Source organism: Lissotriton helveticus, chromosome 4_1, assembly GCF_964261635.1.
Source record: "Lissotriton helveticus chromosome 4_1, aLisHel1.1, whole genome shotgun sequence".
NCBI classification, from domain to species: domain Eukaryota; kingdom Metazoa; phylum Chordata; class Amphibia; order Caudata; family Salamandridae; genus Lissotriton; species Lissotriton helveticus.
In genome coordinates, this window is record NC_136063.1 from 1,685,566,311 (window position 1) to 1,685,590,989 (window position 24,679).

Below are 24,679 nucleotides of genomic sequence, written 5' to 3' on the forward strand. Positions count from 1 at the left end.
AATCTGCAGTGTGTGTTTGAGCTTTCACCATACATAATTTTGGAACGCATAATAGCATCAAAAGATCTGTATGCTCTTATGTTATTGAAAATCCAATAAAAGTAGCAATGGTTAATCAGTTACATGCTTCTGATGGATACTGACACCACAGATTCCTCACCGCTAGAATATGCCGTCACTAGACTGCATCTGAAATTTTTCACAGCAGTGCTCGTAAGTGCTGCTAGGTGGTAATGTGTGGCTCCTCGTGGACTTTGTTCTGCCTCAGAATTGGGGGACCAAGCGCCATATATGTGCCATCCCTGTAAGCTCGCATCAGTTATTTTCTTTCTGCATCTTCAAAGGTGGATCCAGGGCTTCACTCCTCTTTTTCTAGTGAATTGACAATTGATTTCTTCAAAAATTGAAATCCAGTGTTCAAGGGAACGATGTCCCCACCTAATACTACGGGGTTCAAACCATGCCACAACTGCCGGAAACAGATGTTGGTGATGGACTCCATGAAATGTGCCTTAGGTATTTGGGCTAGTGCACAACTTCAGGTCGTGTGAAGAATTTGCTCTCATGAACCCAAAGGTGATCCAGGACGTAAAGCAAATCTGAATGTCTCAAAGCATCAGAAAAAGCCATGCAAGTCCTGCTGCTGCTCGAAGTAGAGGGTGCGGACTCCCTGCTGCTCTCAAAGGCATTCCTGTGGCAGGTCCTCTTTGTGGTCAAGATTATCTTGTAAATTGAAGTCTAAATCCAAGTGGAAACACAAGAAGACCAAGCAGGACTTGTCCCCATCTCACCACTCTCTAGCCTTAGAGACATTAGGTTCCATTCGGTCTTGCTCCGGACCTCCAATTAATATGCTGATTTCACAATTGATCCTGTTGTACCCTGAGTTCTGAAAGTAGATCTAGGCCTTTAAGGAGGCCACGTTTCAAATTGTTTGCATTCTTCCGGTTCCTTTTTGCACGCCTTTGGCTCCCAAAGATCCGTTGGGGCTTTAGGTTACCTCTAGAGGATCCGTCCTCTGCACCATCTGTGCCGACTTACACTCAAGCACCAAGACCTGCGATGGTCCCTTAGTCTTTGAAATCGGTGGTGCGAGAGGGGGACCCCTTTCCTACACTGATATTCGACTCCGAACCAAACTAGTCTCGCCCCCAACCGAGGTTGGGTCCCAACATCTCCATTCCTATGCACCCAGTTCCCATACAGTCTGTTCCAGACAAAACACTGCCTCTATCATGGAGCCACTCTCAGTTGCTGTACCAGCTTTTCGGTTCCGACTCTGATCAGAGTTTGCTGCTTCTAGGAGATGACAATGGGGATGGTTTTCGCCAAGACTATGACGGTTTCAATTGACTTATAGGATGCCCGTGGGCTTGCTACTTCCCCTGATACTGGGTTGGTTTCTCTTCTTCCTCTGTGTCACTAACAGAATAAAGTGCTTCCTTTGCAGTAGTATTTAGATGGGCTGCTGAGGTTCTGGATCTACAGCTTCATTCAGTAGAGATCAACACTAATGTTCTGGCCAGACATTTTATAGTCTGGTCATGTTTCTCGGTACCCTCACTGCTATTCAACGAAATTCTAACAGGTACATTGACGGACACCTGGTATAAGCTTTGCTCTTGCCCTCCACTGAGCAGGCAGTGAGCCAGATGCCACAGACTGGCACCAGGATTGGCTACCTTCCTAGTCCCTACCATTGTGGCATCAGCCTCCAACACATTTTTGTTTACCTTTGTAGCACGTTTACATTTGTGGCACACATCTGCACTGCTGGAGGCAGAATCAAACATTTTCTCAGAGAATATCAAACTATAATGTCTGACAGATGAGTCTTCCAGATTGTTCAGCGGGCTATGCCGTTCCATTCCTTACTGACCCGCCGCATACTCCACACACATGAGAGCAGCTTTCAGGTGAGCACCTCCCCGTCTTGTTGCGAGAGGTGCAGGCTCTGCTTTCAAAGCAGCCAAAGAGATAGTAAAAGAATTGAAAATAGGAACTGGTTGTTATTGTCCGAAGAACGACAAAAGCATTTGTCCTATTTTAGATCATCCATCTCTGAATGCCTTCCTATGGAGGGACACATTCAAAATGCCCACACTGGCCCAAGTTCTGCCTAACCTGGATCTGGGTGGCTGGATGGTTGCCTTGGAGCTGCAGGACACATACTTTTATGTGCCCAACCTGCAGCCCCACAGACATTATTTGAAGTTCAAGGCCAGCGAGGAGCATTTTCAATTTGCTATGCTACCCGTTGGCCTTACCCACACCCTTTGAGTGTTCACAAAAGTATTGGCAGTGGGAAAGGTTGGGGATCCAAGTTTTCCGCTACCTTGACAATTGACTGTTGAAGGCAGGCTCACCACAGTCAGTAGCAGACCACCTCCATCACAATGAATCCCAGACATTCGAGCTATGATCCAGCTGTTTCTGCCTTTGGTCCCCTGGATCTCGGTGAGAACATCTCTGAGGCTTCTTGACATGCTGGCCTCATGCATCCTGCTTGTCCGGGTCACCTGGTAGCATATATAGATTCTACAGTATGATCTGAAGTTTTAGTGGGCCTAACACCATGGAAACATGTTTGATGCCACTCAGGTTTTGAAAGAGACTGCACACATTCTGCAGTGGTGGTTGCTCGACACCAACCTGACCAGTGCCAGACCCCTTTTCCTTCTTCACTCAGAGCTGACAGTGATGACTGATGCGTCCCTGCTGAGAGGGGGAGTTTATTTGGGAGAGGTGGAAATCAGAGAACTCTGGTCTACGGCAGAAAACCTGCTACACATAAATTTGATAGAGCTGCAGGCCATCCGCCTGGCGTTGAAGGCATTCTGTCCATCAAGAGAAAGGCGGTGTAAATTCTCAAGGACAACACCACTGCCATGTGGTACTGCAACAAGCAGGGCAGAGCTCTGTCCTGGGTCCTGTGTGAAGTGGTGTTGTGCCTCTAGAGTTGGCTGAAGGGTCAGGGCGTCTCCCTGATGGTGAAACACCTGGAATGATCTTTAAAGAACAGGGTGCAACAAGCTCAGCCGGAGATGCCTGATGGATTACAAGTGACAGTTACATCCTGAGGTGGTGCAGGCCATCTTCCATTAGTGGGCAGAGCCTGGTTTAGATTTTTCACCACCGTCAAGCACACGTAGTGTCAGAAAATTATGCGTGTTGAAGTTCCCAAAAACGCTTTCTGTAGGAGACACATTCAGGCTAGAGTGGAGCACAGGAGTCCTGTATGCCTTCCAGTCTCTGGCTCTCATGTCCCTAGTTTCTAAACATAATCATTATAGACTGAGTCCAAGTCATCTTAGTGGCTCCATATTGGGACCGGAGCAAGTGGTATGTGGAACTCCTGGGCTTTAGCATTAATCCTGCATCGGGAGAAGCTTCTGTCGCAGCAGCAGGGCAGGGCATGCAAACCTGCACCATCGACACCTCCATGGGTGAGCAGGGGCAGCTGACTTTTGTTCAGTCTATCTCTCAAGGTTGTGGATGTCTTCCTCGCTGACCGGCGTCCTCTACAAAGTCCATTTATGTCAGCTGCTGGGACAAATTTGTGGAATCTGCAATACAGACCTGTTACGTGCACCTGATAAAACTGAAATATTGGTTAAGCACCAATGCAGCATTAGAGAATATCATAGGACAGTGTTTTAAATTTAAAGGGACTGCCAGGGCTGAGCTCTGGCAAAGGAAAACAAGCATTTGCAATGCAATTGGTCTCGCCTTTTAGCTATGCAGCACATTAGCCTGGGTGCTGAAACATCTACTATTCTTTAACATGGAGGGAAAGTAAGCACCAAACTGTATGACATGCCAGGTATTGTAACACATGGAGAGAAATATTGCCTTTTAGCTGGAAATGGTGTAGTCCAAAGCTCTAGTTTTTAATATAAAATCAGGGCCTTCGGTGATCATATTCCTGAAAATACAAGATTTGAAAAAAATATTATTGTCTACGGGTGCTTGTGGAAGACAGTTTCTATGGGCTGGAAACTAGAGAATGCTAAAGCAATTCTGGTATTTTACTGACCTCTACTAGTCGTTTTCTATCAAGACAGTTCAATAGAGGCAGTTGAACAGAAGAAAAGTCCCTAAGCAGAAGCAGACACGTCCTAGGGTTGATCTCTAGAGCCCACAAAGTACATACACATATAAGTATATACTAAAGTATATTCAAGAGGTCTTGAATGCTTGACCTAAAAAGGACACTGAAAATGGCCATATGGGTCCCTCTATTTCTTTTTCTTGTTGTGCTTGCAGATTAAAAAACTGTAACTATTGCACAGCCTATCACCATCACTAAAAATTCTCTGTGTGACACAGGAAGTAAGCAGTACATGGTCCCTTTAGTTTGGGTGTCTGTGTCAGTTTAGGTCTCTGTGATGGATATTCTTATTGGTATCTTGGGTGGTCAATTAACTCTGCTGCCTGCTCTGACCAGCCTTTGTGACTATCCACGAAGTACTTATGCTTCACTTGCCCTTGTTTGTTTTTGGATCAGCCTGCTTCCCACTTGACACTAGTTGCTGCTCACTGTGTCTCCTGCCTCTTTGCCATGGCCTGGTTTGCTGGGGCTAAATGATGGGTTTCTGTAAGAGCTTTTTGTGTATTATAGCACAACACCGGAGGTAAAAGGCACAGTCCTGAATTCTAGGAAGCCATCTCCGGAATTCTGGGATCTGCTGTTTGCAGTGTGTGCAGCACGAAGAGGGGAGGGTGTGCTCAGGGTGGAAAGGTGAGCCCAGAGAGGCTGGAGCTTTCATTAATCCAGGATTTAATCCCATTGGTGCTTTGAGTCGAAACAGTCCCTAGATGCTGGTAGAAAGCTTGGGGCTCAATGGCATAAAGAGGTTTTTAAGTCCGATCTAGCACTCTGACGCTGGGTGTGTGGCTGGAACTAGTGAGTGCAGGATGTGTGCTTGGGTCTGTGGTATGTTCCAGGACCTTGGGAGCAAAGGATATGTGCCTGGCCCACTTAGCACTAGGTATGTGCCGTGATCAACACTGCTCACGTCTAGAAGTATAACTTTGTGACTTCAGGAGTTGCTTGCAATCCATTGTACACCAATCTGGAATTTCACACATCTTTATGGTAATGATAAAGTTGAAAGACGAGATTGAGACGAAGCTTTGCATTATGGTGCTTTGTTAAATTAGGGCCAGTGGTGCACCGGGTTGTCATCTTGTCAATAATACTCTTTTAGCCATGGAATTATGATAAAATCATGTATTGATGAAAACTGTCCTCGGGCATGTCCTGAGAATATTTCTTTCAAGCTAATTTCCCCTCGTTGAGCCTATTTTATAATTCTCACATAATGGCAAATAAAAGGATAAACATAGGCAGGACATGATTTTTCTAAGATAAAATACTTTGTTCAAGAACGAGGACACGTGGCTTATTGCTACACAGCTCCAGGGAAATGTCCTGTGCTCATTATATCACTAACTTATTTTGTAAAATATAGGTTACATGCAAGTCTACTGGACCCCAACAATTGAAGGACGTTCTCCCATTTGCCCGACCAAGAGAACTGCCCGCCTTGTGAGGTCTCCGGTCAAGATTTTTCTAAGCACGGTCATTGTTTGCAAGTAAGGGACTAAAGGAAAGGGAGTATCTCACCTCGACGCCTGTGTGCCATGTTCCCTAGCGTGGTGTTCAGATGCACTCAATGCTATGCGGACAGTGCGTGATTCTTCCATATGCTGTAGTCCTATTCAACCATAACACCATATTGAGCTACTGTGTTGCATGTTATTTGCTGAGCTATGGATAGGACCTTTAAGTGTACTCCACAACTGTATTTGCTTGGCCTACACATCTGCAGCACAGCCCGAAAAGTGACTGATAGATTCATGGATCTGCCGCTTATACTTTCCTGTAGACCGCTCTCAAAGAGCTGGAAATCAGCCGGTGACGCTGATACATATATAGATGGGCGCTCAAACTGGTGAAGTGGGCGGGTGAGAGAGGAAAGTGATTCAGAAAGAAGTTAGAGGAGTGCAGAAGGTTCTGGTACTGCCCATTTGGGATGTTGTTGTATTGGCCTGTCCCAGAATAGACGTCAGAGGACAGATTGGGGCTGGGAGGTTCCCTTTGAGACTTCCTCTCTGGCAGCTGAGGCACTAATATCGCCCCCATGCCCAAACAGTATCCGCCTGAATTCTTGGAGCTTTGATTTTTTTGACTGGAACTGGTCTGTTTGCTGGGTATGGATGGGATGACAGTGGTGGGGGATACCTAACCACTGACATGATGACATACCGCGCTTCTGTTTAAAAATCAAAGTATGCTTATTGTAGCCACTGGGCTGGCCTTTCTCTGCTGTGCCGAATTGATGCTATCTGTCACTTGATGCTCCTGTGTAGAGTGTTTCATCGTTGGTTGCCTAATGGACAGCCCCTGCATTGTGTTTTGTAGAAGAGTAGGTTTGTTTAACAACATTTTTTTTAAAAAGCACTAAAGGCAGATCGGGATTGCGAGGACTTTTCTCCAGGACCTGTGGCAATAGGTGATTCCTGGACAGTATCCTTGGTGTTAACTACTGCTGGCCCACGGCCTTACATACTGTTTCATTCCAATTGCATAACCAAGTTGTCTTGTGACTCGCTAAGGATAGCAATTGCAAGCAGTGACGTACTGTTTATTTTAAAATGTATTTTATCAAGAGTTTTATTGTTGATGGACCAGAATTATGGTGCAGCATAATATTTCATATAATTATCTTGTTGTTTGCTGGTTTGGGTTATACTTTGTTCAGTAAGTCTCTATTTATAATTTTGGCGAGCACTCAATTCTATTTCACTTCTATAAGGTCACGCCATTAGTTACGTAGGCCACGCCTCTTGGGGAGGGTTCTAAGTTACGCTTCTTAGGTTGCACTCTTTTTAGATCTTTTTTTTTTACCGTTTTTCAGTACCACTTACTGCACTTTGAGGACTTTCCGTCGACGATCTAAGCTCAGGGTGGCAAGCAAGTAGCCCTTCATGAGGGTAAAGCGTAGTTATCCGATGGTGACGTGTTTAGAACATGGTCCGACAACTTCAGAAAAAAAATATAAACCAAACAGAAAATGTCCCGCATCTATACGTGGTCAGCTAATGGCTGTTCAGGCCTGCCTAAGAACCCGAATGGCTCTATTTGATGAAAATGCCGCTCCTGGTCTGATTGTTAACAGGCCTGTGAATACATGTCCATGCTCACAGGAATGGCTTCAGCATTGGTGGTACCTGGTGCAACAATCTTTCTCCACGGACTCCCTCACTTCCACGCTCCAATGGTGTCCCTCATCTCCCCCGTAGCCCCTCCCGCAAATGTATTGAAGTTTTTTATAGTACTACTCATCCCAATGTGAGTGAAACAAGCGTGTTAATCACTGTATAGGGAGGGCATGGTACACAAGGCAATGAGAGTTAGAAGGTGTAGGAGTCACACATCATCCAAACTGGTAGGCATGTCAAGTGCGTTTAGTCTGGATGAACATAGAATTAAAAACGTAACACAGTGGGTGGGGGCATATATATATATATATATGCTAATAGGAATGTATTACTGGCCTAAAGAACCCTTTTTAGCCTTCGAGTAACTAGAGATCAAGGAAAAACAATAACGTTCTAACCACATGGCTGCTGCACATGTTCCTCTGCTGTGCTGGACAGCAATAAAAACGGGTGTGGTCATGACCAACTCAGCTCGTCATGAGCACAGGAGCACTGTACTGCATGACGAGCTGAGCTCGTCATGAGCATGGAAGGGGCGACCCCGTTTGCATGCAGCTCTTTGATGCGGGTTCATAACTCACCGTGCCTTATTAGAAGGATCGTAACTTATGAACTGCAAGTAATTTAAGGATCTCTGTGACTCCAGCAGTAACCCCCTGAGCAATCTACGTTAAACATACATCTGCGATCTGTGTGTTACATGGACTTTGCAGCAGGCACATTAACAGTATGTGCAAATGTATGATGAATCAAAACTGGCCATACAAAACATAATCACCTCAGCAAGTACATTAACCACTTGAATTATCCAGTCATCGTCATCCCCTGAAATTTGCAGGGCACACCCAGATCTCCACAGGCTGCTCTTGTCACGCTTGTCACGCCACACCCATTTGCTCTGACCTCCCCTCCCCCTGTGAGTCCCACAGGCACTCTCTGAGACCGCTCTGTGAAGATGCTTCATTCTTTAAGTTGAAGGCAGCATTACTTGGCAAACCCACAGCGCCAGCGCTCAGATGCACACCTGGCCAGCATAAGGTGAGCAGTGGAGTAAGAAGCGTTGCACTGGGCTGGTAACACATGCTACAGTTTAGAAAGAGACCGGAACATGGCGAAAGGTAGGACAATGACGACGTTGTGTATGCATAAGGATATGCAAGTACATCCCCACTATGGCACACCAGTTGGACAAAAAATGTCTTTCAATGGTTGATCATTCAAAATGTGGAAATTTATTGAAACAACATATTTTTCATTAGAAGGTCGATATTTCATTCATATCAATCCAATGTTATTGGGTATTTCCAGAATGAGGAACATTCAAGATGCATAACTCCGATGCATTTCGGGCAGGTGCCCTTTCTCAAGGAGTGCTGGGAAGAAGACAAAGATGTGTAAGAATTGGAGGATGGGGGGGCTGTAATGGGCTAAATGATTTAAGGTGCCTATCAATGAGTGAGGACGTTTGGGCTGTTGTTCAAAAACGGGAGGGCGAGTGAAAGGTGGTGCCAGCTAGTGACTAAAGCGGGAAGTGAATTTAGCGATATCAGGGCGTGAATGACGAGCATTAAAACATGACAGACTGAGAAACGGTGAATCACTTACTTGAAATTCGATGTAACGCTGGAGCGTTACTGACAGATTCTGAAAAAGGTGAAAACGCTGAACGCGAGTGATCGGCATGTGGGAACATAAGCCTGGAGACGTGAAATAGAAAGAGGACTAAAAAGCGGACGAAGATCGTGGCGCCATTTTGGAGTGGGGAGAAAGTAAAAGGGACGGGTGGGAAAATAGGATCAGATTGAAGATGAGACGTGATAAATAAAGAGGTGACATGATAAATAAAGAGGTTTAAAGAAACATGGGCAATAAAGAAACAATGCAAAGCTATCTAACACTTTAAAGGTAACAGCTATATTCAAAGCGGTCATTGAGGCCAAAAGGTTTCTGGGTCTGTAGGCGGAACATCCATTCGAGTTCTCTTTTTAGTAGAAGTTTGTTGTTATCAGTTCCTTCTTTTTTATTGACAATTTCAAGGATGATGAATTGCAATTGAGCAATGGTGTGACGGGCTTCCAGAAAATGTATGGCTATGTTGGATTTTGCATTTTTGAGTCGAATGTTGGATTTGTGTTCATTCAGGCGTGTCTTGATTTTTCTTTCTGTTTTACCAACATATAGTTTGCCGCACGGACATTTTAGGGCATATATTAGATTGCAAGAGTCACATGTCCCGTTAACTTGTAGTTTGATGGCATTGCCTTTCATGGGATGGCGGATGATATTGCCTTTAATGACACAATTACAGTGGCTGCAATTAAGGCAAGGCTGCGTACCTTTGTAATTTGTAGCTATGCGGGTTGGTTGAGATAATATTTCTTTGATGTTTTTGCTTCTTGTATGTGCAAAGAACTGAAAGAACTTGAACATGAAATCAAAGACATTGATAAAGAACTCAAAGAAATGTTGACCCCAGAAGAACTAACTAACACATTGGAAGATTTGAAAATTACCCTCGACAAACATCAGAGAGAAATCAACGAGCGAAAAATTAGAAAATTTCGTAGGGACACGCTTGATTACAAGCTCGACGAAGTCTATTCCTGGGCGGACATCTATGCCCAACGACGACGTAATCGGCCAACTAATATGCAGACCGATACATCATCTTCTGGTAGCGACACCTCAACTCGTCCACCTCGTAAAAACATCACCTCAAGATCATCTCAAGAACTAGCAAGTACTTCTACCACCGCACATATTCAAACTTCTGCGGTTCATTTTTTAGAGTCAGATACGGAGAACGCCGAAGACTCAGGAGGAGCAAAAACAAAAGAAAAAGAATCAACCGCCCCTACCACACGGAGCAAAGCGACCACCAAGGATCCGAAACCAAAAAAGAACATTTAGTAATTCACATCTCTAGTACTACCATTACTCCACATCAAATGAATTTACTTGAAAGAGGTACATCCTTCGTTCCTACAGCACATACCAATCAATTGGAACTCGAAGTGAGCACCTTTAAATTCGTCAGAAAACTCAGATTGCGCCACTTTTTCGAAAACATCTTGCCTCCAACCCAAGGTGACAAACCTGATCAACTTAAAGGCCTCCGACCTTCAAGCTCATACCAGGCTCCTAGTAGTCACAAATCCATTGATTTATTTGAAAAACTGGTACATAACGATGTGGCCAAAATTAACTTCAATAGGAGCATCAGACATCAGAATCTTACCACCAAGGATCGAGACACCCTGAAATCCTTAGCCAACAAAACAGATATAAAATGTATCAAAGCCGACAAGGGAGGAGCCTTAGTCATATTGGACACCTCTCTATACACACAACGACTTCAAGAACATATACAAGATACTTCTCTTTACATGCGACTTGAAAACAACCCTACCAGAGAGTTCCAGAACACTCTCAAAGACATAGTCATGCGAGCTTTTCAAAATGACATTATCCAAGAACGCACCAAGAACTTTTTGTTGGTCGAACATCCGAGGAGCCCTACCATACACATGAGCCCTAAAATACATAAGGATCTCAGAAATCCCCCATTTCGACCGATAGTATCCACTAAGGGTTCAATCCATGAGTCACCTGGCAAATTTATAGATCGCTATTTGCAACCAATTGTCACGAAGGCCCCCAGTTACATTAAGGACACAACCGAATTCTTACTCAAATTGGCTAACATTCAAACTGATGACAACGATCAATATGTACTGTGTACCGCTGACGTCAGCTCTCTATATACTTCCATCCCGCATGAGGGCGGCATTGAAGCTATTGAACAAGCTTTATTACACAGCAACATTGAGAATCCCATGCAATCTTTTCTGATGGAATTAATGGTATACACGCTGTATCCCAGCTATTTTCAAGTCAACAACGAATGGTTTCTACAGCTATCCGGAATGGCGATGGGAAATTGCGCTGCCCCCACATATGCCAATATATATATGGAAAACTTTGAGAAAACACACATTTATGGTGACATCAACTTTCAAGAAAAAAACAAACTTTATGTCAGATACATCGACGATTTATTTTTTGTCTGGACGAACTCCAAAGAATCTCTTGAATAATCTCTCCATCACCTTAATTCAAAGGATGAACGCATCAAATTAACCTGGCAGATCAGCAATTCTGAAATTACATTCTTGGATGTCAACATCAAAATCTCCCCAACTGGCATTACCACGGACCTTCACAGAAAAAATACCGATCGGAACAACACATTGCATTACCATAGCTACCATCAAGAGTCCCTGAAAAAGCACCTGCCTTTCTCTCAATTATTACGCGTCAAGCGTATTGTGTCCGATGAAGACACTATGAAAATACGCATGCAAGAAATGCACAACCGATTTTTGGACAGAGGATATCCTATACAAGTTCTATCGGAGGCACAAACTCGTGTGGCACAAATATCACGACAAGAGGCTCTCACTAAACAACCCATCAAGGAACAACAACGAATGGTTTTGGTATCAAAGTATTCAACAGCCAGTAACATCTACAAAAGAATCATTCTTAAACACTGGCCCATCCTTCAAGTGGAACCAGACTTTGGTGACATGTTTAAACCTTTACCTTTGTTTGCACATACAAGAAGCAAAAACATCAAAGAAATATTATCTCAACCAACCCGCATAGCTACAAATTACAAAGGTACGCAGCCTTGCCTTAATTGCAGCCACTGTAATTGTGTCGTTAAAGGCAATATCATCCGCCATCCCATGAAAGGCAATGCCATCAAACTACAAGTTAACGGGACATGTGACTCTTGCAATCTAATATATGCCCTAAAATGTCCGTGCGGCAAACTATATGTTGGTAAAACAGAAAGAAAAATCAAGACACGCCTGAATGAACACAAATCCAACATTCGACTCAAAAATGCAAAATCCAACATAGCCATACATTTTCTGTAAGCCCGTCACACCATTGCTCAATTGCAATTCATCATCCTTGAAATTGTCAATAAAAAAGAAGGAACTGATAACAACAAACTTCTACTAAAAAGAGAACTCGAATGGATGTTCCGCCTACAGACCCAGAAGCCTTTTGGCCTCAATGACCGCTTTGAATATAGCTGTTACCTTTAAAGTGTTAGATAGCTTTGCATTGTTTCTTTATTGCCCATGTTTCTTTAAACCTCTTTATTTATCATGTCACCTCTTTATTTATCACGTCTCATCTTCAATCTGATCCTATTTTCCCACCCGTCCCTTTTACTTTCTCCCCACTCCAAAATGGCGCCACGATCTTCGTCTGCTTTTTAGTCCTCTTTCTATTTCACGTCTCCAGGCTTATGTTCCCACATGCCGATCACTCGCGTTCAGCGTTTTCACCTTTTTCACCTTTTTCAGAATCTGTCAGTAACGCTCCAGCGTTACATCGAATTTCAAGTAAGTGATTCACCGTTTCTCAGTCTGTCATGTTTTAATGCTCGTCATTCACGCCCTGATATCGCTAAATTCACTTCCCGCTTTAGTCACTAGCTGGCACCACCTTTCACTCGCCCTCCCGTTTTTGAACAACAGCCTAAACGTCCTCACTCATTGATAGGCACCTTAAATCATTTAGCCCATTACAGCCCCCCCATCCTCCAATTCTTACACATCTTTGTCTTCTTCCCAGCACTCCTTGAGAAAGGGCACCTGCCCGAAATGCATCGGAGTTATGTGTAGTACATACAGGTTGTTAGTCTAGTCTTTATTAAGAATTATTATTGTAATGTTCCATATTCCATGTTCCACTTCTGCTTTCCCCTTGTAAGTTCCATACACTGGCAGTTGACTGTTTGATGCTGCTGTGGATGGTCTGCTCCTATGCTGTTTCCTACTTGAATAAAGAAACCTGTAGAAACTACTTCCTGCGCTTGGATATCGTTTACTACAGTATTTTGGCGACGCTTTTTGAACCCACGTTACAAAAACCTCGTTACAGTACAGCAGAGAATCTTCAGATCTCGGAGCAGACCGGTTCGGATTGAATTTAACCATCCCTACACCAGGAGGACCAGACGACTTCACATTGGACATCGCACCAGAACGGAACCGGCAAGTTTTTACCTGCTCCTACCTCCGTTTCCCGCATTCTCTTCTCACGTCGTCTCTTCCGACAGCCTCCTACTCCTACGGTGCCCTCTCAACAATGATGACGCATTAGAACCCTCCGGGAGAGTCAGCGATCCTCACTGTGACGAAGGTGGGTGCTCCTCTTCCTGTGCATGACTCGTTCTTACACGCCGCGTCCCTCGGCTTCAGGCGCATTTGCGCGCACACGTCATCGCGCTAGCGGCCATTTTGTCTCCATGGTTACCGATCCGACTCTACCACAGCAACGACGATGCGCTCGTCTGGTGCGCACTAATCACAAGTAAAGCTTTAAATACATTGTTGTTTGTAGCGATTTTGCATGGCACGAATTGACTAATTATATAGCACCAAAACAATTCCATTTATTTAGTTCTTAAAAAAAAAATTATCAATTTTTTTTTTACAAATAACATTTAAAACGTTTTTGTTTCATTGCCTCTTGCCACAAAAAAAAAAGAGAAAATATGTCTGAACATGCTTCCTTACAGTCTGGCTCTATCGTTTTACCACCCAGCTTTCTTTCCTCACCTGGCCAACCCAGCATATCATGGGAAGACTGGTACCCCATGTTTGAGAACTACCTTGATGCACTAGACGCCCAGGAATTTTCTGCCAAACGCAAAAAGGCACTCCTATTGGGTTCTCTTGGAAAAGAGGGACAACGTGTCTTTAGGTTCTTACCGCAAGTTCTCTTAGCTGGTGCACAGGCCCCACTAGATGAGTACAAAGAGGCCGTGTCTCGTCTTGAAGTAAGGTATGCCAAAGAAGAGAATCTAGTAATGAATCGGTACAAATTCTACACTAAAAGTCAGAAAGCTGGTGAGAGCATAGATGATTTTGTCTCTAGATTGCGGGAAATGTCTGTGAAATGTAAATTTGGCAACATGACGGACGAACTAATCAGAGACCAACTTATTGTGCAATGCAATAACAAAAAAATACAAGAACGTCTTTGGGCGGCGAAAAATCCCAATCTACAAACAGCAATAGACTTGGCGAAAGTTGTTGAACAGTCCCAGGGGTGTATGAAAGAACTTGAGAAGAGAAGTATTTCGAGTGATGTTGGAGAGGTGTCTAATCATTCACACATGCTTCCATGTCAGGAAGATGATGATCAAGACGAGGTTGCTCTTCTTAAACAGAGAAAGTTCTTTAACAAGAAAACTGTTAATGTTAAGACCAATAACATAGTTAAACCCTTTTCTTCTAGGCAATGTCTTAGATGCGGAAGCCTTGCACATGCTTCCGATTCAAAGTTTTGCTTTGCAGCTAAACAAGAATGTATGAAATGTGGTAAGTTAGGACATTATGCCCGTGTTTGCAAAAGTAAAGCTCGTCCTTCTGTCACGTATGTTAGTGACTTATCAGAAAGTAAGTGTGATGATGACAACATTTTAGTCATTAGTGATGAATATCAAAGTGAAGACCACAAACGCAAAAATAGGCCTAAAGCGATTTTCATTATCAATGATAAAAATGTTTGCTTAATGGTGGACACAGGTTCACGGTACACTATCATTCCCAACTCTCTGTTTGTTGAATTATGGGGTATGGGTCCTCTCTTTCCTACGGATATATCTCCTGGTGGATATCAGGGTGAGCCATTGAATATCCTGGGATACTTTGAAGCTAACATAGTATTTTCTACAAGACAGATTTTTGGAAAAGTGTATGTGTCAGAATCAGGTCCTCCCATCCTTGGCTGGATACACCAATACGATCTTTACATTGTGGTGAATCCTCGAGCTGATCCTCAGGTCATGGTAGTAGAGGACACTGAGTTGTTCTCTTTGCTCTCCAAATTTAAAAATGTATTTGGTGAGAGTTTAGGTCGACTGAAAGGCTACTCACACAAGATAATAGTCAAACCGAACTCAATCCCTGTTCAACACAAGGTAAGGCGCATTCCTATAATTATAAGGGATGAAGTCAAGAGTCTTCTTGACGACATGTTGAGTTCTGGGGTCATTGAACCAGTAGAGGCCTCCCCTTGGGTTTCGCCCATTGTAGTTACCAAAAAGTCTGACGGCAAGCTCCGTTTCTGTGTCGACCTCAGGTCTCTCAACCATTGTGTTATTGCTGACACATTTCCTCTGCCAAATATATCTGAACTGGTTACCACTCTCAATGGGGCAAAGTTTTTCTCGAAATTGGACCTCAGGAGTGCGTATCACCAAATTGATTTGCACAAGGACTCCAAATCTCTTACAGCTTTCATCACTCCATGGGGTACCTATCAGTTCACTCGTCTACCTTTTGGACTCAAGTCAGCAGCTAGCGTTTTTCAACGCATGGTGTCAAGTATATTTGAGGATGTGCCTAAAGTAGTCTATTTTCAGGACGACATCCTGATTTATGGTCTCACTGAATCTCAACATAACTTCACTCTCAGTGTGGTTCTTGAGAAACTGTCTAAAGCTGGTCTAACTCTACGCAAGGACAAATGTTTGTTTGGTGTGAATGAGGTGGACTATTTAGGCTACACCATTACTTCCTCTGGTATAAAACCTAAAAAGAACTTGTGTGAGGCAATACGTTCTGCACCTGCACCATCAGACAAGGATCAACTGCGGTCCTTTATGGGATTGATAGAATATTATTCCAAGTTTGTACAAAATTTTTCAGATAAAACTGTGTCTATAAGATCATTGCTCAAACGGGGTGCAGGCTTTTCTTGGGGACCAGAACAAGAGAAGTGTTTTGTGAACATCAAAAATGAGATTTGTGATGCAAAAATGTTGTCTCCATTTGATGTACATAATAGATCAATTGTCACAGTTGATGCTAGTGCGCATGGATTAGGGGCTATGTTGTCTCAAGTAAGTGGTAGTTCAGAGGTCACCATTGCCTTTGCTTCCAGGACCCTAACTGATACAGAAAAAAATTATTCTGTCATCGAAAGGGAAGCATTGGCTGCTTCATGGGCTGTAGAATATTTTCGCACTTATTTATGGGGCATGAAATTTACTCTACGGTCTGACCACAAGCCCCTGATCAAAGTTCTATCCCCTGGGGGAGCGGGGAAAGGATCTGCCCGTCTTATGAAGTTAGCAGCGAGATTACAGGAATTTCAGTATTCAGTAGAATATATCCCAGGGTGGAGAAATGTCCAGGCTGATTGCCTTTCCAGGTTGTCAATGGATTGGCGTTCCCCTTATAATTCAGAGGTGTCATTGAAATCGGATGATGTGGCTGTAGCTTCACTTGAAGATGCTGTGTTTGTGGGTGAAGGTGTTTTCTCTTCCAGAGACTGGTTCAGAGAGATGTCTGTTGACACTACTCTCCAAGAGGTCATCAGGCTTATAACATTGGGGTCTAGACGAGAGAGTTCAGTTTCTGTGGCTGTTCGGCCTTACATTAAGGTCTTAGATGATCTTTCTATTGTGGGAGATGTCCTTTTCAAAGGTGAGAAATTTGTACCTCCATTTGGATTAAGAGCCAAATTATTGGCTTTAGCACATGAAGGGCACATGGGCCAAACTCTTACCCAGAGACGTCTTAAGAGTCATTTCTGGTGGCCAGGGGTTGACTCACAGGTAGTTGATTGGGTTGAGAAATGCTCTCTGTGCAGAGAAGGAGAGAAGCGGTTGAAGACTGGTCCAAAACCGGCTGAGCCTGCACACATATCTTCACCAAATTTGCCCTGGCACACCATTGCCCTTGATTTCATTGGCCCCATGGGTGAGTTAGGAGAGAAAGACAGATTTGCAATTGTTGTAATTGATGTTTTTACCAAATGGTTAGTAGTTCAATTTACCAATGAAATCACTGCTTCAAATTCCATCAGATTTTTAGGAAATATTTTCAAGGATGAAGGCTTGCCTTCAGTCTTAATCACAGACAATGGTCCACAACTCACCTCTAAAGATATGCAGACCTTTTTGAAGGATTGTGGTGTCTCTCATCACTTTACCTCTTTATACAACCCGCAAGGAAATGCGGTTTGTGAAAGAGCCAACAAGGTTGTCAAGGGTATCATACAGATGGCATCCAGTGGTGGTCACATTGTCAGAAAGATGGTGAACGAAATGCTATGGGCATATCGTACCACCCCTTTAGCAAGTGGGGATTTATCTCCATTTCAGTTAATGAGAGGACGTGATCCTGGTATGAAGTTATTTCCGTCATGGATGAGAGATGTGGTTACACTACAAGTGCAGGGTAATCTTCCTGATAATCTTAAAACTGATGTCGTTCAATCCACTCCTTCTCCTTTTCTTGTGGGGGATTTGGTAAAAATCAAATTGGGTAGGTTGCAAAAAGGTTTGTCCAAATTCAAAGGTCCATTTAAAGTTAAGAAGGTACTCAATCACTGTGTTATTTTAAACAATGGGGAGTGTTGGAACTTCAGGAGGGTTGCACTTTACAAGAGACAAAAAGATCTTCCTCTATTGGGCTCTTACTCCTTGTTCCACTTTGATGCTTCTGTGCCCACTCCTAATACTGATGATTCTGTTACCAGTGGTTATTTGTTAGCCAATGACACTGATGTTTACTCACCTTCAAATGATGATTCTAGTATTTCTCAAGCACAAGATGGAAATATTGTTTCTGGTGGGGGTGATGCGCCAGTTCTTTTGCAGGGTCCTGTTTCTGTTCAAAGTATTTCACTTCCTGTACGTCCCCTTAGGCCTCGGCGGCCTCCCACTTACCTGCAAGATTTTATTTGTTACGTTTTTTTTTCAGAAAGGAAGAAGATGTGTAGTACATACAGGTTGTTAGTCTAGTCTTTATTAAGAATTATTATTGTAATGTTCCATATTCCATGTTCCACTTCTGCTTTCCCCTTGTAAGTTCCATACACTGGCAGTTGACTGTTTGATGCTGCTGTGGATGGTCTGCTCCTATGCTGTTTCCTACTTGAATAAAGAAACCTGTAGAAACTACTTCCTGCGCTTGGATATCGTTTACTACATTATGCATCTTGAATGTTCCTCATTCTGGAAATACCCAATAACATTGGATTGATATGAATGAAATATCGACCTTCTAATGAAAAATATGTTGTTTCAATAAATTTCCACATTTTGAATGATCAACCATTGAAAGACATTTTTTGTCCAACTGGTGTGCCATAGTGGGGATGTACTTGCATATCCTTATGCATACACAACGTCGTCATTGTCTGTAGTGTTTCAGTCGGAGACACCACCCACCAGTGCACCCACCACATCGTTTAATTGAACTTTAAATTAATCCAACCATAGCTGTGCACCACCTACTACTTTCTCGAAAGGTAGGACAATCCCACGACTTGTTTTGGAATGAAAAATGACAGCAAATTCCTTGAAAACAAGCTGCTTATGTACTTGACGGCAGATTAGAGCAATCCGAACTCCATATACTTTTATTTTGTGATTTATATAAAGCGGAAAGAGCAAAATATATTTTACCAATTTCAAGACAACACAATTTTAGACAATGTAGAGTGGCTTCTAGCTTTCTTAAAAAACGTAGCCACCCGCATCCGAGCTTTTCAATAGCTAGCTTCATGTGGGCTTGCAAAAGGAAAAGGAAACTCCGTTTTTAGGTCGAGCAGACCTACGCTCAATGCGTGAGCATTGAGGTGTCTGCTTCAGACCTAATGCTGCCCGTATGTCGTTTTAGGGACACCAATCTGACACGCGCTTTCCCTTTGCAGTTTTTACCGCGTGAGCGCGCGTCTTAGCCGCGCTTGCGCAGACGAACTCCCAGCCCCTCGCATGCAACACAGACACAGCCAGCCCCCACCCCTCTGCACGCATACACACGCCGGCGCCCTCCACCCTCCCTGCCGCCCCCGCCGCCCCCTCTTCCGCCCCCTCTTCCCCCCCCACACCGTCCCCCTTACAATTAAGCCTTACTCGCCGCCACTCCGTCCTGTCTTCTGCAGCCATTGCGGGTCATCAACTCCGTGGGCGCGGGCTTTGCGGAAAACGGAAGTCCCGCCCCACGACAGGCGTGACGCTCCCGAACTTCCGTTTTCGGGCTGCGCACGCTCGCAGCTTGTTTTAATTGCAGTGTGAAAGTATTATACGAGACGCAAACTACAAGTAAGAAAACGTTAAGGATAAAACTGGATTGAAGGGCTTCTCCGGTGCCCCGGTTTTTTTCCACAGCTGTTACTTTAAGAGCGCAGCCCTGCTCCACCCACTTCCACATGACACACACCCTTACTGGCCACTGTACACCAAAACAGGTCTACTCCAAGGCCCGGTTTGCCACCATTTCCCTTCCCCTCATCTAACTGGAGCATTAGTAACCCGACGTGCGCGGGGCACTCTCACCCTCCGCACCGCAAACGGCCCTCAGGGGTCGGTTCCTAGGCTCCCACTCACTTTTAAATCATGCGATGCCTTTTACTAACTGCCAATCCTTTCTGGGCATTGCTCACCGCGTGCTCCGATCTCTCGCTCTGTCCCCCCATCCCATTCACCCGGCTTCTCTTCTCTTCCTTCCTCTCTCACTTGGCCTGTCGACCTTTCTCTGCTTGCATTCGTTCACCCTTTCTCCACATCATGGTGCTGCCACCACTTCCCCAATGAGTTTTGAACGATTCTGGCTACATGTAAGCAAGGTACCAAATGGACAGTCTCTCCTCTCTGGCCTCGGTCGGTGGTCTTATTGCTGGTTTATGTACCTGTGAGTTTCTGAACTCTGCACATCGCCTGCACCTCCCCCATCTACCCCTGCACCTCCCCCACTACAGAGCGCGTCTCACGGCCGTACTTTCACGGCCGCGAGGGAATGTCTCTTTCATGGCCAATGCTTGTTTTTCTAGCTCCTCTTGCGGCGAACCAACAAGCTCACTCAAAATGCCCAGAATGTTTACTTGTTGCTGGGAAGACAAATTGGCGGGTGAAAACACCCCTGAAGCTGTGATGTGTGCGTGCCTGGATATCTCTTTGCCAGTCAGACGTTTCATTCATAAAGGTTCAGAATATTAATGCTCTATTAAGTCCGTGTGCGCGATGAGTGCATATCTTCAGATGTTGTATCGGGCACAAACAGCCAGCATTGCTGAGCCGCTGACAGACTGCAGACTTTTTGCCCTGAAAACCTCCCTCCGGCTCTAGGATCGACACATTCCACCCCTAAACCCATAGTTGTGTTTTTCTCCTCTTTCCCAATGGCTCCCCCCCGCAAATCACACACTGCTTTACACCACAGTTCGAGGTCACGCCTACAAACTTCCACATCATGCCTCCCAGGGTGTCTGAAGCACTTCGATGCCATCAAACAAGCGCTTTTCTGACTGCACTCCCGTTACTTACAGCACTACGAAATACAGCCTCTCTGTGGCACGCGCTATAATTATTATTCAACTAGAAAAGCCCAGCATCCACCCTCTGTCTCTTGCTTTTGTGTTCACCCCTCCTCACCCCCATCTCCACTCTGTCTGTCTGCTTCTCGCTCGTCGATTCTCTTCCTTTCACGCTCTCTCACACTCATACTCGCCTTCTTCCCAGTCTCTCCACCCCTCCCCTCCTCACCGATATCCACCCACCCATCCATCCCCGCCAGCTCTTTCTTCCTCCACGAACAGTAAAAATATGCCAGCAAAAAGTACCGGTATAGAAAAAAAGAGGGAAATTCTCAAAATAACTCTATAAATAGGGAAGGAAATTAAAATTACATTACGTTATTCTTTAGAAATATTGCAGGGGCCACAGCTCCCACCAGGGTGCATAGTCTCTCTCTCTCTCCTCTCGCTTTCTTTCTCTCTGTCCCTCCTGCTCTCTTTCTCTCTCTCCCCCTCTCTCGCCCTCTCTCTCTCTCACTCTTTCCCTTTCTATCTCTCTCTCTTTCGCCATCTCTCTCTCTTTATCTCTCCTCACACTTTCTGTCTCTCCCGCTCTCTCATTCTCTCTGGCTCTCTCTCCCCCTCTCTGGCTCTATCTACTCCCCTATCTCGCTCTCCCTCCCCACTCTCTCTTTCTCACTCTTTCCCTTTCTCTCCCTCCCTCTCTCTCTTTATATCTCCTCCCTCTCTTTCTGTCTCTCCTCCTCTTTCTCTCTCTCCTGCTCTCTCTTTCCCCCTCCTTCTCTTTCCCTCCCTCCCTCTATACCTCTCCTCTCTCTCCCCCTCTTTTTTCTCTCTCTATCTCTGCTCCCTCTCTCTCCCTTTCTCCTTTCTCTCTCATCTGTTGATCGTCCTCCCCCACACACAATCCCCAAACACATCCCCACACACACACAACCCCACACACACCCCCCACACAAAACCCCCCACACAAAACCCCCCACACACAGACCCCCCCACACCCCCCCCCACACACAGACACACACACACCCCCCTACACACACAACCCCCCCCACACACACACAACCAACCACACACATACAGCCCCCCCACACACACACCCACACACACCACACACACACACCCCCACACCCCCCACACACACAACCCCCCACACACAACCATCTATCTATATATCTATTGCCCTCACTCTATCTATCTATCGCCCTCACTCTATCGCCCTCAGTCTATCTATCTATTGCCCTCAGTCTATCTATCTATCTCCCTCACTCTATCAACCTCACTCTATCGCCCTCACTCTATGTATCGCCCTCACTCTATCTATCTATCTATCGCCCTCACTCTATCTGTCGCCCTCACTCTATCTATCGCCCTCGCTCTATCTATCGCCCTCACTCTATCTATCTTATCGCCCTCGCTCTATCGCCCTCACTCTATCTATCGCCCTCACTCTATATCTCCATCTATCGCCCTCACTCGATCTATCAACATCACTCGATCTATCAATCGATCGCAATCACTCTATCTATCTATCGCCCTCACTCTATCTATCTATCTATCGCCCTCCCTCTATCTATCTATCGCCCTCCCTCTATCTATCTATCGCACTCACTCTATCTATCTATCGCACTCACTCTATCTATCTATCGCATCCTCACAGCATCACTCAGGGCACCACAACCCCCCCACACACACACAACCCCCCCCACACACACACACCACCCCCCATACACATACACCCCCCCACACACACAAACACACAACCCCCCACCCACACCCCCCCACACACACCCCCCACACACCCCCCCACACACACAACCCCCCCACACACACAACCATCTATTTATATATCTATTGCCCTCACTCTATCTATCTATCGCCCTCACTCTATCACCCTCAGTCTATCTATCTATCTATTGCCCTCAGTCTATCTATCGCCCTCACTCTATCAACCTCACTCTATCGCCCTCACTCTATGTATCGCCCTAACTCTATCTATCGCCCTCACTCTATCTATCTGTCGCCCTCACTCTATCTATCGCCCTCGCTCTATCTATCACCCTCACTCTATCGCCCTCACTCTATCGCCCTCACTCTATATGTCCATCTATCTATCCCCCTCACTATCTGTCTATCTATCGCACTCACTCGATCTATCAACATCACTCTATCTATCAATCGATCGCAATCACTCTATCTATCTATCGCCCTCACTCTATCTATCTATCTATCGCCCTCACTCTATCGTCCTCCCTCTATCTATCTATCTATCGCCCTCTCTCTATCTATCGCCCTCCCTCTATCTATCTATCTATCTATCGATCGCACTCACTCTATCTATCTATCTATTGCATCCTCACAGCATCACTCAGCACCAACACAGAATCACTCACAGCACCACAACATCATTCAGGGGCACCACAACATCACTCAGGGGTACCACAACATCACTATGCGCTACCACAGCATCACTGAACGCCACAGCATCACTCGTCACCACCACATTACTCAGTGCCACCACAGCATCAATCTGTGCAACCATTCAACAACTGGTTCAAATATGTTCTCTTAATGTTTCAAGCTTTATTAAAAATGTCACAAAAAGATGTTAATATTTCACTTCTGCTCTTGGATTTTAGTCACAATAAAATACAATGAACATAATCTTCACAAAAGTTATTTACAAAAGTTAAAGCTATTGCCATTATAAATTACAATAACTTTATTTAAGTTTTAATTATTTTTAAAAAAAGCCATTGTTATTTATAATATCAATACATCTAAGTCACGTAAATACAACACATATTGCATTACAAATGTTATAGGTGTCACATTTGCGAAAGTTAAAACTATTGGCATTGTAAATGACAAAGCTATTCATTTTGCTATTTTCAAAACCAACACATAAATAAAATATTTGTCATTTACAATATCAATAGCTCAAACTTTCCTAATGCGAGACCTATTGCATTGCAAATGCTTGTTAGACATTGTAAGTACCGAAGTGATGAAGCTGTGTCATAAAAGCTGTACTGCTTAGCAGTATAACACCGCCCCCATCCCCCCAGCATACGTCATGAGTGAAGGGTTGCTGTAAAGTGGTACTACATTGTATGGAAAGGGCAGGGCTGGGTAAGACCCTCTCTGTATCCGATTATGAAAAGCACGTAGTCACGAGGGGTATAAACAGTTAGCACTCTTGGTTTTATCTTTAAGTATCAACCATCTTTCATGCCAAATGATAAAAATGTAATTAGCTTAGGCTGTAAATCTAAACTGAAACTTATGCACTGGTATTTTTGTCAGAACCCGGGATATGATGATCTATACTTTTATGATAATTTTGTTTTAAGATCGAATAAAGTTTTATGATGTTGATGCTGATGATTGAGTAATACTATTACAAATGTTTCTCCCTGGCATTATCACATGCCATGTGGGTGAAATCTCTTCGATGCTTTGGTAAATCTCTTTGGTGTGAGCAGCCATACTGCTTTAAGCTATGCCAGGGCACCAAGGTAATTAATAAGGTTCACTGTCTGCACATGCTACTAAAAACCTTGTGACGTGACCCTAAAGTGCACTCCTGTTTTTCTCTTGCAGATGACGCATCCTGTCCAGACACTTCGGCTGAAACCACGGAGGCAGCAGAGATTCTCCTGGACATCGAGTCCCCAAATAACATCTTGGACGAAAAGCGCATGCGTGAGTTTTTCCATCCTTGTTGCATTGGAACCCCGCCATTTTATTTTACTTCCTCATATTTGAACTTTGAGCTGTGAAAAAACACAAGTGTAGAGCAAAGAGTCGAGGAACGTGCTGTGCAGATATATGCAAATGACCCAGCGTATAAAACCACTCAGTCTTTGGTCAGACCGACTGGAGAAAATGGGATTTTCTATCAGTGGAAATAATCTCACTTTCCACCACTATTTCACCGGCATTCTTTCTTGCCGCAATTAATGATTAATACTTTGAAATTGGTTGGTGTTATGATGTGACCACCATGTGTCAGTACCAGAAAGATACCTCTGTTGAGTGCTTTTTCAGACTTATAAATATGGCCTACACATGTCCAGATCCTGAAGTTTGG

General features: G+C 44.4%; 1 protein-coding gene across 2 annotated transcripts in view; it reads left to right on the forward strand.

Annotated features, from left to right (window-relative positions):
- The window catches only part of ELF4 (E74 like ETS transcription factor 4), a 259,188-nt gene that overhangs the window by 152,234 nt on the left and 82,275 nt on the right, over window positions 1–24,679 (forward strand). For both annotated transcript variants that reach the window (XM_078688365.1, XM_078688366.1), the window contains one exon: window positions 24,190–24,291. In XM_078688365.1, coding sequence (XP_078544491.1) covers window positions 24,190–24,291 — 102 coding nt within the window. The remainder of the gene's footprint in view (window positions 1–24,189; window positions 24,292–24,679) is intronic.